A 14,528-nucleotide genomic window follows, 5' to 3' on the forward strand; every position below is an offset into this window, starting at 1 on the left:
GAAACCACGTATTAACGATAAGGTACTTCTTAAGGTACAACTTAAGAACGACGTAGCGTTAAGGTAGTTTCGGAGAACGCACCCCTGGACGCGGGGCATTCATTGATAGTAAACGGATGCCCGCACTTCTTCTAGATAGATAAAAGATAGATTAGATTAGAAGATAGATAGATTCTTCTAGATAGATAGCCTCGCACGGGGTAGACACCATGCAAGAAATTACAGGACATAAGATTTTGCCTTTTAAAGCACAATCGCGGTGACAAATAGCAATAGGACATAAATAAATGTCAAGTAGAATACCAAATATGAGCCCAAATGACCACCCAATATGGAACGGTACGAGCCTCAGCATCAGCGTGTGCTGCAAATAAAAATCTTGCAATGCAAATTAAAAACTCGTGTAGCTATTTATGGGTTGAACCCAGTTATTCATTAGTCAGCTACTTGATGCTTTTCTGTTCTATCTTGAATAACGTGACGCGTCCATAATGCGATATTCCCATAACAGAGATGTAAAGGGCTGTTTCTCTGTCTTTTTTTCAAGGCTCATAAAAATTGTGGCTTGGCTTGACAAGCAGTCTAATGGTGTAATTCTAACAAAATCCAAATTTTAAACATATTTTATGGGCCTTTACGCGTACACTTCTTATTTGAAATGCAGATGAATGATGAATGAGCACAGAGCAAGATCGCCCGAGTGTAAAGCCAAACGTGATTGGTTGAAGCGAGAACACTACGATTGGCCAGCTCGATGTGGCCGTTATCTGATTGGCTTGAGTAGGCGGTGGGTGGAGTCCACTTATTTGTGGATCTGTCTGCACGTCGATGCTAGAAGTTTTTCAAAATCCACAAATGCCTGAGGAGATTCACAAATGCACAGGAACCAGTTCACAAATGTGTGCAGCGATGTACAAATGCACAGAAAGCGGTTCACAAATAAATGCCAGGCAGAGTTGTGTTTGTAAAATAATAAAACATTTGTAAATATTTTATTTATTTGCAAATCTCATTTTATTTATTTGTGTATTTTATATTTTTTTGTGAAACTCTTTACATTTATTTGTGGATCTTAATCTATTTATTTGTGAATTCGATACATTTTTGTGAATCTCTTTACATTTATTTGTGAATATTAATCTATTTATTTGGAATATTGCAACAATAATACCCCCATAAGAGGGTGTTTCAAAACCATGACAGTAATAGGCTACAAAGAATCAACCTATATTAGAAAACATGGGGGAACATCGTGCGCACACACACACACACACACACACACTGACAGACACAGGCGTGTTCTCTTCTCCATCTTAGAGCAATCTTTTACTTTCGATTTTGTTACGAACATGCAGGCTAATGGCGTCCAGTTTAGGTAAGACTCAAATCAGACCATATTAATATGTTTAACGAGCCAAACTACCATATTTACTGAAATCCTAACTGCAATTATTGTTTTCTTTTTAAAATAATACAGTAAATATCTAAATGCTGGAAAATATGTCGGTACAAGTAGGATAAGGCCTGCTTAACGGAAACGCGCTTTTCTTCCATCGTAATCTAACGGAGCAACGCAGTTTGTTCGAATGTGTTTTCTTGTGAATAGTAAGACAGCGAGGCATGTGATAAATGTGATATTTGGCAGAATTAATGTTGCAACCTAATAATAATAATAAGGCAACGTTTGTCACCTCGGGAAATCATAAGGTAGCACAATTTTAAGTAATATTTAATCAAATTAACCATTTCATCAAAGGTTGTAACTTGGTTGTAACTGTATTTCGCAACACTTATACAGGGCTAGTAGACCTATTCCTGCAATCTTTTGCTCATACTGTAAAAAGACGAAGTTTAATTTTTAAAAGTTTTTGAGCATGTTTGCCAGAATAAAAAGGGTTACGGAGATCCACCCATGCGCTTCAAAAAAGCATTTTGAATAGGAATAAGAGCAAGAAATAAATAACAAAGAGCATATTTAACTAACAATATGCGACTAATCTTTGATTGCCTTCAATATTAGATAGATATGTATACTGCATAAACTGCAGCCATTCCAGACAGTAGCCTATATAAATCTCAATCAAAAACAGGGAAAATAAAAATATTTTGATTGTTTCTTTTATTTTACATTTTTTTTTCACTTGTAAATATTGTATTCAATTGACAGATTTGTGTTAGTCTGCAAAGACAATGCAAATATCCCCCAGACAAGGAATCAAAAAACACGACTGGCGGTAAAAAAATAAAAAACTATTGTTCAGATGTAATTAGTATTGATTAAATGAAAAGTGTGTAATTTACTTATCCCCATGCAGAAAATTAACTTTCATGTTTTATGAAAGAAAGAATATAATACTGAGGTGGAATAACATGTTGACAAATTGTTCTTTTTATGTGAATTATTTATTTAATATAAAGATAACATAATCTGGTAAAAGATTTTCTGAAATTTTAAATTGCATGCTATTTTCTTTTGCAGTGAAAAGAGGACGATGTCCATCTCTTGACCGACCTAATAGTAAGTAAACAAGTATGATAATTTTTTGTTAACAATTATTTTTATTGTCATTTCAGAATGGTACAAAGTACAACATATTATTTTAGACTGTAGCCGTACCCCCCCCGCCCACCAACCCACCAACCCACCAACCCACCCACCAGGTAGACTTATTTAGTGATGAGGAAAATACAAGATATTGCAGTGTAAAATGGTACAGAGTGTAATAGTTAATCACAAGAAAAATAAAAACTATACATAAATACAAAATAAACTGTAAATCAAAGAGAAGTAACAAAAGATTTAACAATATCAAAAGTAGCACTCCAGGTCTTCAAAGTTTTTGTTTTTGCTCCATGAATGCGAGCTGTTGATAATTCCAAAGAGACAATGTCGAGCAAAGATAAGCCCCATATACGTCTAGACATTAAATGCGGAGGAATCCATCGACTGACTAACATTTTCTTTGCAGCAGTGAGAGCAGCTAAGAGTAAGTTTCTCTGTTGTGGTGACAGAGCCAATCCAGAAAAATTGTTTAAGAAGAAAAGCTCTGGAGTCAAAACCACATCTTTCTCTAATAAGAATGATATGTCATGAGCAAGCTGAGACCAGAAACGAGAAAGTGCAGAGCATTCCCAAAAAAAATGTAAATATGTGCCAAGGGCCCTCTGCGGACATAGATTGCACTTTGGGGAAGGTGACACATGCATATAAAAGCGTTTTAAAGGGGATAGATAGAGTCTGTGTAGTAATTTCCAGTGGATCATCTGATGATTTGGGTTTTTTGAGGATGATGTAATTGTCTCCCAAATTTTACCAGAGAATAAAGTTTGTATGTCACCAGTAATATCCTTAGACCAGACAGTTGTTATTGATAATGGTTTGTATGAGTTTTTGAGGAGAAAAGAGTAAATACCTGAAGCAGAAATAACAGAGTTATCAGTGGGAAGAATAACTTTCCGCAAGGGATGTACAGGCAGTTGTACATCCCAGGGGACTCCATATGCGCGAAGAGCTGACCTAATGCGAAGATACATAAAAAAGGAGGTTCCTGGTAAATTGAAAAGAGCCTTAATATCTTGAAAAGATTTTAGGCCTTTATCATCATAGATGTCACCAAAGGAATTTACATTACATTTAATCCATTGTGGACAGTAAAATGGGGATTTGTCTGACAGAAAATTGTTATTATGGAACAGAGGTGAATGACAATGCCACCTCAAATTTGGCTCTATCTTTCTGGTCACTGATCTCCAAGTAGAAATAAAATGTGTTATAATAGGGCCAAAATGAAGTTTACATTGTTTGAGTGAGACACCAGCAAAAACCACATGCTTTATATTGTGAGGAGAAACAAGACATTCTTCAATAGCCCACCATGAGGTTGACACATTTGGTTTAAACCAGGTTGACAGAGCACGAAGAGTGAAGGAGTCAGCATATAACTTAAAATTTGGAAAGGACCAGCCCCCATCTGATCTGCTACGCTGTAAAGTAGATAATTTAATTCGTGGGCGTTTACCATTCCAAATATAATGAGATATTACTAAATTAAGTTTTTTCCAATAACCAGCAGGTGGGGGTAAAGGAATCATAGCGGAATAAAAATTAACACGGGGAAGGATGTTCATTTTAACAACAGATATTCTTGCATGGAAAGAAGTAGGAAGATGCATCCAATTTGCAAGATCTAAGGTGACTCTAGCCAGACTGTTTTTAAAATTTTTTGAGGCAGTATCCTGCAGGGATGGATAGATATCTACACCTAAGTATTTGAAGGAATGCACCACCGGAATAAAACCAGAGAGTGTCGCAGACCCAACACAGAAATTGAGTGGGAGCAGATATGACTTTGTCCAATTAATTTTGTACCCTGATAGGGTACCAAACTGATTGAACAAGTTTAAAACGTGGGGAACTGAAAGAACTGGATTGTCTAAGAAAAGCAATATGTCATCTGCAAATAAAGATATGTGATGTAAAGTGTTCCTAACCGATATAGGAAGTATAAGTTCGGATTGACGTACAGCTTGAGCAAGAGGTTCTAAAGACAAAGCAAAAAGTAAAGGTGAAAGAGGACAACCCTGGCGGGTGCCTCTTCCAATTGGAAATGATTGTGAACTTATCTGGCCAGTGAGAATGGTAGCTGAGGGATTAGCATAGAGGATTTTTATCATATTTATAAAGTTAGAGCTAAAACCTAGGTGATCTAGTACTGCCCACAGATAGTTCCACTCTAAATGGTCAAATGCTTTCATTGCATCTAAAGAGAGTATAGCAGAGGGAGAAGTCAATTGTTCAGATGAAGAAATTATGTGAAGAAGTCTTCGTAGATTATCTGAAGGAGAGCGAGATTTAATAAACCCTGTTTGATCATGATTGACAAGCTTAGTCATGAAGCCTTCTAGTCGGCAGGCTAAAACTTTTGCATAAATTTTAACATCTGTACCAATTAAAGAGAGTGGGCGATAACTGGAACATAGAGTAGAGTCTTTGTCTTTTTTTAATAGAAGAGATATAATGGCTATGTTCGTATTTTGTGGAAAAGACCCTTGATCAATTGAATATTGAATCATATCTAGCATAAGCGGCCCTAAATCGGACCAGAAGGTCAAGTAGAATTCAACTGGTATGCCATCTAGGCCTGGAGACTTCCCCTTGCTCATAACTTTGACTGATGATTCTAATTCAATTAGAGATATGGGTTTGGCCAAAGACTCAGAGTCTGATTCTGACAAATGTGGAAGATTAAGAGTAGATAAAAAGGAAGTATAAGATGTGGGTTCACATATAGAATTGGAGCTATATAGTTCATAAAAGAAGGAACGAAAAGTGTCATTTATACTCTTCTGGTCAGTCAGAACCTCACCGGTTTGAGATTTCACCGCTGAAATATTAGCAAATTTCTCGTTATTACGTAGTCTTAGAGCCAGTAAATGGCTAGGTCTGCTACCTTGAAAATAATAATTTTGTCTAGATCTTTGAATGAGAAATTCAGCCCTGTATCTATATAATGAATTAAGTTCTTTTCTAACAGTTTCAATTTTAGCTACCGTATAATCAGAAAAAGTGTGTTGATTTGCCTGTTCTAATGATCGGAGATTGGATTCCATATCAGAAATTTTTTTACGGTGAATTTTCTGGCGAAAGGAAGCATATGAAATTGAAAAATTCCTTATGAAGCCCTTTGTCGCCTCCCACAATATCCGTGGGTCATCTACCGAGCCTTTATTGATGTCAATAAATTCACGTAGTTTAGTTCTGAATTGGTCACAAAAACACTCATCCTTTAATAAATTAGTATTAAAGCGCCATCTAGGGGCTCGTGAAGGTCGCTGGGTCATTGATAGCTTTAAAAAATTACTGCTATGATCTGAAAGAGAGAGGGGAAAGATGTCGACTTCAAGTAGCATTGAGGCCAAGGAAGGGGAAACAAAGATGTAGTCAATCCGTGAATATGTTTTGTGTCTAGCTGAGAAGAATGTGTATGATTTTTGGGAAGGGTTGAATAAACGCCATGCATCTACTAGTGAAAAAGAGGCTATGCATTGGTTAAGCTGCTCAGTAGAAACAGTCTGAGAGTAAGAAGAGCTGTCACCAGATCTATCAAGATCATTAGACATTACAGCATTCATATCTGTTCCTATTACTATCTCAAAGTCTGTAAGATCAGTGAGATAGGAAGATAATTCAGAAAAAAAAGTAGGATCTGGACTACATGGTGCGTAAACTGAAAGAAATGCTATCTTCCTATTCCCAACCATAGTCTTTATACAAGTTATTCTGCCAGCATTGTCACTGTAACTGTCTAAAATGGAGATATTAAATTTCCTTCTAACAATTATCAATACACCTTTAGTTTTATTGTCAGTTGCCGCGAAAGAGACTACCTCATAGAATTTATTATTGCATCTACGAACATCATCCTTCCGCAAATGAGCTTCCTGGATTAAAGCAAGGTCAATCTTTTTTCGTCTTAATAATTCTAAATAACTTGTACGTTTATGGGGGCCATTTAAACCATTGATATTACAACTTAGTATATTAAATTCAGTCATGACTATCAAACAAATAAGTGGACTGAACAAATGAGACAAAGTAATACCACTGCAAATTAGATATCTCAAGTCTACCATTAAACCGTCCCTCCCTTACAAAAAAACCCTTTAACACAAACACAACCCACCCCATAGAACATTTACAGACTGGGGTAGAAAGGAACCCCAGGCTGCCGCCCTCCCTAAACTTAGTCAGTGACCGTAACATGACAGCCTGTACAACACTCTAGAACACCGCTATTAGCCCTATTTTAAGAGAACAGATAAACTTCGAATTCACAGGAGTAATAAAGTGAGGTTTAAAAAAAAAAAAAAAAAAAAAAAAAAAAAACACACACACAAAGGTGTGTGTATACTCTCTATAAAGGGGAAACAAACATAAATAATTATATTATATACATTGAAAACAGAACATTGGTAATACAATCTCCTAGCTTCCATGAAGAAAACTTTCAGTAAACGACTGACACATGAACTTCTAAATCAGCAAAAATCCGAAGTCGAGTCATTCAGTATTATCAAACCCTTATACCACGTCCATCCTAGGAGAATGAGAACCGGGAAGAGAGTTTAGGAATTGACGCGCTTCGTCCGGGGATTGCATTAGTTTAGTCTCGCCGTGTTTCAAGACGATCTTCAGCGTAGCTGGATACTGAAGAAAGGTCTGTAGACCTGCCTCTTTCAATTCCTTCCGTATCGCACTGAAGGAGCTCCTCTTCTTTGCCGTCGTGGGAGAGAAGTCGGGGAAGAAAGACAACATCGCGCCGTCGATTGATTTTACAGGAGCGTGGCGTCTTACTTCATTTAAAATCAAATTCCTGTCGTTGTAGCGTAACAGCTTGAAGAGAAACACTCGCGGTTTGGAATAATTAGTTGAAGCTCTGGAGTAAACTCGATGCGCTCGTTCGATCTCGATATCTTTGCCGGCAAGTGATGGGATCCAGGTCGGCAATGACCGTTTCAGAAAGCCAATTGGGTCATCTTTCTCGGCCCCTTCAGGTAGTCCTAATAGCCGGAGATTACTGCGTCTGCTGCGGTCTTGTAGATCGGTCACTTGTTGCTCGAGAGCATCCAGACGCCTAGTGTGTTCGTTAATCAATTTTTTCTGGTCTCGCTGTTCCCCAGTTAAAAAGTCAATTTTAGAGCACACATTTTGAATTGAAGTCATGTGAGAGGCGAATTCGGTGCGCATTGCTGCTAATTCAGTTTTCAGAATGTCCTCAAATCGCTTTATGGTAATCGCCATGTTGTCCTCCATGTCCGCTCGGCCTGCCGCGGCTGTTGGTTTAGTTTTCTTCTTAATTGGCGAGGATGATGGTGAAGGATAAGCGAGTTTTCGACTGTGTGACATCTACAAAAGGATGGCCAACAAAAAACTACCCCCACTATATGAAAAGCAGTCAAACAACTGTAAAAAACGGGCTACATAAGCGGAGCTAGACTAAAGTGCGTCTTGGCTCATGAAAGCGTCACGTGATCTGTCCAACAAGTATGATAATTAATAATATTCAATACTGAAAATATCATCAAAACCCTTGAGAAACTGTATGTGTATCAGGGAGGTTGATAGAAAGGAGGGGGTTACCATTTCCACTCATTCCGAAGGCATTTACTCAGCTGCTCCAAGAACTTAAGTATGCAATCTGAAATCTGCCATGCTCATGGACTCACTTCAGGGGCAGACTGACCTCTGGACTTTCTGGAGAAGTCTGGCCTGGCTGGTTCATCGTCAAAGAAAAAGTGTCAGGTTAAGTGACATTGACGGCCAACAAAAGGAGGTGCTAATGCTCTCTTTTTTTGTTGTTGCTTATAATAAACCGCAAGGCAAGCAAAAAACGTAAAGTTAAAGGCAGTTGGGAGAAGCTAAAAGAAACAAAAAGCGAAGTCCTTAGAGTCTGACGCTACAAAATGCAAAAAATAGGCCTAACAAAGATGTTTGGCAATTGTTCTGCAGTGGCAGTAGCCCTCATCTTGAGCCTGATGAGAGAGCCGATGGTTTTGGTGAATCTCCTGTCAGGACAGTTACATCAGGTTACCTTTGCCCTCCTCTCTCACTGTAGAGCATGTAGCCTATTAGTCCATGAGCCAGGGGGGTTGATCGGTATCAACGGGGGGGCAAATGCTATCATTGTTTTTTGGCAAGGTATACACCCCTAGTATTAGAAAAATCACGATAGCAGTGCAGCGGTGGTAGCGAAATCACTTTTTTCAGCTCATGAAGTTACTAATCCCCTAAAATAAATTCCGTTTTTGAAATCTGGTGTATATCTGGTTTAGGCTCATGCTAGGGATATTGTCAATATTCTATAATATGGTGCTTGGTATCGTTGGAAAGGGGACCTTTTAGGCTTTCATTTAAGCCCAGTACTGAATCTGTCTGACAAACACAGAGGTCACAAGACTTCTTTAAACCAGAAATAACACACATTTTTTCACAATTTCCGCCTAAACTGTATGCTTTCTTTTATCCCTGTGGCATGAAAGAACACCATGGACACAAAACTCAACAACTTCAATACTCAAGGCACTCTGATGACTCAGAAAATGTATAATATACCCATACTATTTATTTGTGAGAGCCTTAAATTAGACTTCTGCAGCCAGCACAAGTCTTCAAATTAGAATAGAGCCAATAGAATGGACAAATAGAATACCCTATTAGTCCAGGGCCAAATGGCCTATTTATTCATGTACAGTTGTAATAAAAAAGTAATTGTTTCAATAGTGTTGTCAGCATAACACTTGTAAGTGGTTTAACAAAATGTTTCTATCATGTATTTTGATATTCACCCACTTTCAGTTAGAATATCAGAAAGTAGCTCATGCACGGAATGTTGATGGATTTTGACAGTTTGACAAGGTTTTTTAAAAAGTCAGTTTTGTGAAAAGATTGTTTGTTCAGTTGACTGGTTATAACAACACTACCAACTATGCCATCTTCAATCAACTTCCATTGAGTTCCAAGGGTATTTAATGTAAGTACAAAATACCTTTTCTCTTGTGCTTGTGAATTGGTGGGGAATAGTATGACTAATGTCAGCTTGGCGTTTTTAGCAGGCTAGCTATCTAGCAGGCTAGCTAGCTTGCAGGTTAAACTGGCTGTCATAGATTAATCATAGACTGGCATAGATTAATCTATGAAACAGTGTAACAGTAACTGCTACAGTGCAGTCAGGGCTCTCAAGTGTCACGTGACAGTCACTCATTTCGGTCTTTTGTCACGCCCTTTTGCCACACATTGTATTTCTCATGCGGGAAAACTATTTATAATATATTTAATATGCCGCAGCGCCCAAAATGTCTCTGGCCGCGCCAGTCTCATTATGGAATCGGCAGGAATCAATCGCTGTAAAAATCTATTATTGTCTATCCATTATAAAAGTGCATCTATCCATTATAAAAGTGCATCTATCCATAATAAAAGTGCATATATCCATTATAAAAGTGCATCTATCCATTATAAAAGAGCATCTATCCATTATAAAAGTGCATCTATCCATTATAAAAGTCCATCTCTCCATCATAAAAGTCCATCTATCCATTATAAAAGTCCATCTCTCCATCATAAAAGTCCATATCTCCATCATAAAAGTCCATCTATCAATTATAAAAGTGCATCTATCCATTATAAAAGTGCATCTATCCATAATAAAAATGCATCTGTCCATTATAAAAGAGCATCTATCCATTATAAAAGTGCATCTATCCATTATAAAAGTGCATCTATCCATTATAAAAGTGCATCTATCCATTATAAAAGAGCATCTATCCATTATAAAAGTGCATCTATCCATTATAAAAGTGCATCTATCCATTATAAAGGTCCATCTATCCATTATAAAGGTGCATCTATCCATTATAAAAGAGCATCTATCCATAATAAAAGTGCATCTATCCATTATAAAAGTGCATCTATCCATTATAAAGGTCCATCTATCCATTATAAAAGTCCATCTCTCCATCATAAAAGTCCATCTATCCATTATAAAAGTCCATCTCTCCATCATAAAAGTCCATATCTCCATCATAAAAGTCCATCTATCAATTATAAAAGTGCATCTATCCATTATAAAAGTGCATCTATCCATTATAAAAGTGCATCTATCCATTATAAAAGTGCATCTATCCATTATAAAAGAGCATCTATCCATTATAAAAGAGCATCTATCCATTATAAAAGTGCATCTATCCATTATAAAAGTGCATCTATCCATTATAAAGGTCCATCTATCCATTATAAAGGTGCATCTATCCATTATAAAAGAGCATCTATCCATAATAAAAGTGCATCTATCCATTATAAAAGTGCATCTATCCATTATAAAAGTCCATCTCTCCATCATAAAAGTCCATCTATCCATTATAAAAGTCCATCTCTCCATCATAAAAGTCCATATCTCCATCATAAAAGTCCATCTATCAATTATAAAAGTGCATCTATCCATTATAAAGGTGCATCTATCCATTATAAAAGAGCATCTATCCATAATAAAAGTGCATCTATCCATTATAAAAGTGCATCTATCCATTATAAAAGAGCATCTATCCATTATAAAAGTGCATCTATCCATTATAAAAGTCCATCTCTCCATCATAAAAGTCCATCTATCCATTATAAAAGTCCATCTCTCCATCATAAAAGTCCATATCTCCATCATAAAAGTCCATCTATCAATTATAAAAGTGCATCTATCCATCATAAAAGTGCATCTATCCATTATAAAAGAGCATCTATCCATTATAAAAGTGCATCTATCCATTATAAAAGTGCATCTATCCATTATAAAGGTGCATCTATCCATTATAAAAGTCCATCTATCAATTATAAAAGTGCATCTATCCATTATAAAAGTGCATCTATCCATAATAAAAGTGCATCTGTCCATTATAAAAGAGCATCTATCCATTATAAAAGTGCATCTATCCATTATAAAAGTCCATCTCTCCATCATAAAAGTCCATATCTCCATCATAAAAGTCCATCTATCAATTATAAAAGTGCATCTATCCATTATAAAAGTGCATCTATCCATAATAAAAGTACATCTGTCCATTATAAAAGAGCATCTATCCATTATAAAAGTGCATCTATCCATTATAAAAGTCCACCTCTCCATCATAAAAGTCCATATCTCCATCATAAAAGTCCATCTATCAATTATAAAAGTGCATCTATCCATTATAAAAGTGCATCTATCCATTATAAAAGTGCATCTATCCATTATAAAAGTGCATCTATCCATTATAAAGGTCCATCTATCCATTATAAAAGTCCATCTCTCCATCATAAAAGTCCATCTATCCATTATAAAAGTCCATCTCTCCATCATAAAAGTCCATATCTCCATCATAAAAGTCCATCTATCAATTATAAAAGTCCATCTATCAATTATAAAAGTGCATCTATCCATTATAAAAGTGCATCTATCCATTATAAAAGTGCATCTATCCATTATAAAAGAGCATCTATCCATTATAAAAGAGCATCTATCCATTATAAAAGTGCATCTATCGATTATAAAAGTGCATCTATCCATTATAAAGGTCCATCTATCCATTATAAAGGTGCATCTATCCATTATAAAAGAGCATCTATCCATAATAAAAGTGCATCTATCCATTATAAAAGTGCATCTATCCATTATAAAAGAGCATCTATCCATTATAAAAGTGCATCTATCCATTATAAAAGTCCATCTCTCCATCATAAAAGTCCATCTATCCATTATAAAAGTCCATCTCTCCATCATAAAAGTCCATATCTCCATCATAAAAGTCCATCTATCAATTATAAAAGTGCATCTATCCATTATAAAGGTCCATCTATCCATTATAAAGGTGCATCTATCCATTATAAAAGTGCATCTATCCATTATAAAAGTCCATCTCTCCATCATAAAAGTCCATATCTCCATCATAAAAGTCCATCTATCAATTATAAAAGTGCATCTATCCATTATAAAAGTGCATCTATCCATAATAAAAGTGCATCTGTCCATTATAAAAGAGCATCTATCCATTATAAAAGTGCATCTATCCATTATAAAAGTCCATCTCTCCATCATAAAAGTCCATATCTCCATCATAAAAGTCCATCTATCAATTATAAAAGTGCATCTATCCATTATAAAAGTGCATCTATCCATTATAAAAGTGCATCTATCCATTATAAAAGTGCATCTATCCATTATAAAAGTGCATCTATCCATTATAAAGGTCCATCTATCCATTATAAAAGTCCATCTCTCCATCATAAAAGTCCATCTATCCATTATAAAAGTCCATCTCTCCATCATAAAAGTCCATATCTCCATCATAAAAGTCCATCTATCAATTATAAAAGTGCATCTATCCATTATAAAAGTGCATCTATCCATTATAAAAGTGCATCTATCCATTATAAAAGTGCATCTATCCATTATAAAAGAGCATCTATCCATTATAAAAGAGCATCTATCCATTATAAAAGTGCATCTATCGATTATAAAAGTGCATCTATCCATTATAAAGGTCCATCTATCCATTATAAAGGTGCATCTATCCATTATAAAAGAGCATCTATCCATAATAAAAGTGCATCTATCCATTATAAAAGTGCATCTATCCATTATAAAAGAGCATCTATCCATTATAAAAGTGCATCTATCCATTATAAAAGTCCATCTCTCCATCATAAAAGTCCATCTATCCATTATAAAAGTCCATCTCTCCATCATAAAAGTCCATATCTCCATCATAAAAGTCCATCTATCAATTATAAAAGTGCATCTATCCATTATAAAGGTCCATCTATCCATTATAAAGGTGCATCTATCCATTATAAAAGTGCATCTATCCATTATAAAAGTGCATCTATCCATTATAAAAGAGCATCTATCCATTATAAAAGTGCATCTATCCATTATAAAAGTCCATCTCTCCATCATAAAAGTCCATCTATCCATTATAAAAGTCCATCTCTCCATCATAAAAGTCCATATCTCCATCATAAAAGTCCATCTATCAATTATAAAAGTGCATCTATCCATTATAAAAGTGCATCTATCCATTATAAAAGTGCATCTATCCATTATAAAAGAGCATCTATCCATTATAAAAGTGCATCTATCCATTATAAAAGTGCATCTATCCATAATAAAAGTGCATATATCCATTATAAAAGTGCATCTATCCATTATAAAAGAGCATCTATCCATTATAAAAGTGCATCTATCCATTATAAAAGTCCATCTCTCCATCATAAAAGTCCATCTATCCATTATAAAAGTCCATCTCTCCATCATAAAAGTCCATCTCTCCATCATAAAAGTCCATCTATCCATTATAAAAGTGCATCTATCCATTATAAAAGTGCATCTATCCATTATAAAAGAGCATCTATCCATTATAAAAGTGCATCTATCCATTATAAAAGTCCATCTCTCCATCATAAAAGTCCATCTATCCATTATAAAAGTCCATCTCTCCATCATAAAAGTCCATATCTCCATCATAAAAGTCCATCTATCAATTATAAAAGTGCATCTATCCATCATAAAAGTCCATCTATCAATTATAAAAGTGCATCTATCCATTATAAAAGTGCATCTATCCATTATAAAAGTGCATCTATCCATTATAAAAGAGCATCTATCCATTATAAAAGTGCATCTATCCATTATAAAAGTGCATCTATCCATAATAAAAGTGCATCTATCCATTATAAAAGTGCATCTATCCATAATAAAAGTGCATATATCCATTATAAAAGTGCATCCATCCATTATAAAAGAGCATCTATCCATTATAAAAGTGCATCTATCCATTATAAAAGTCCATCTCTCCATCATAAAAGTCCATCTATCCATTATAAAAGTCCATCTCTCCATCATAAAAGTCCATATCTCCATCATAAAAGTCCATCTATCAATTATAAAAGTGCATCTATCCATTATAAAAGTGCATCTATCCATAATAAAAGTGCATCTGTCCAT

General features: G+C 35.4%; 1 protein-coding gene across 2 annotated transcripts in view; it reads left to right on the forward strand.

Moving 5' to 3' along the window:
- The first annotated feature begins 784 nt into the window (after positions 1 to 784).
- Positions 785 to 14,528, forward strand: part of LOC311302677 (interferon-induced very large GTPase 1-like) — a 68,126-nt gene continuing 54,382 nt past the window's right edge. Inside the window, exons 1-2 of one of the 2 annotated variants that reach the window (XM_084428689.1) lie at positions 785 to 1,375; positions 2,480 to 2,518. In XM_084428689.1, the coding sequence (XP_084284815.1) occupies positions 1,360 to 1,375; positions 2,480 to 2,518 (55 nt within the window). In that variant the 5' untranslated portion in view covers positions 785 to 1,359. The remainder of the gene's footprint in view (positions 1,376 to 2,479; positions 2,519 to 14,528) is intronic. The other variant, XM_084428690.1, reaches the window with a different exon arrangement.

Source organism: Rutilus rutilus, assembly GCF_951802725.1.
Source record: "Rutilus rutilus genome assembly, chromosome: 13".
Taxonomy (NCBI): domain Eukaryota; kingdom Metazoa; phylum Chordata; class Actinopteri; order Cypriniformes; family Leuciscidae; genus Rutilus; species Rutilus rutilus.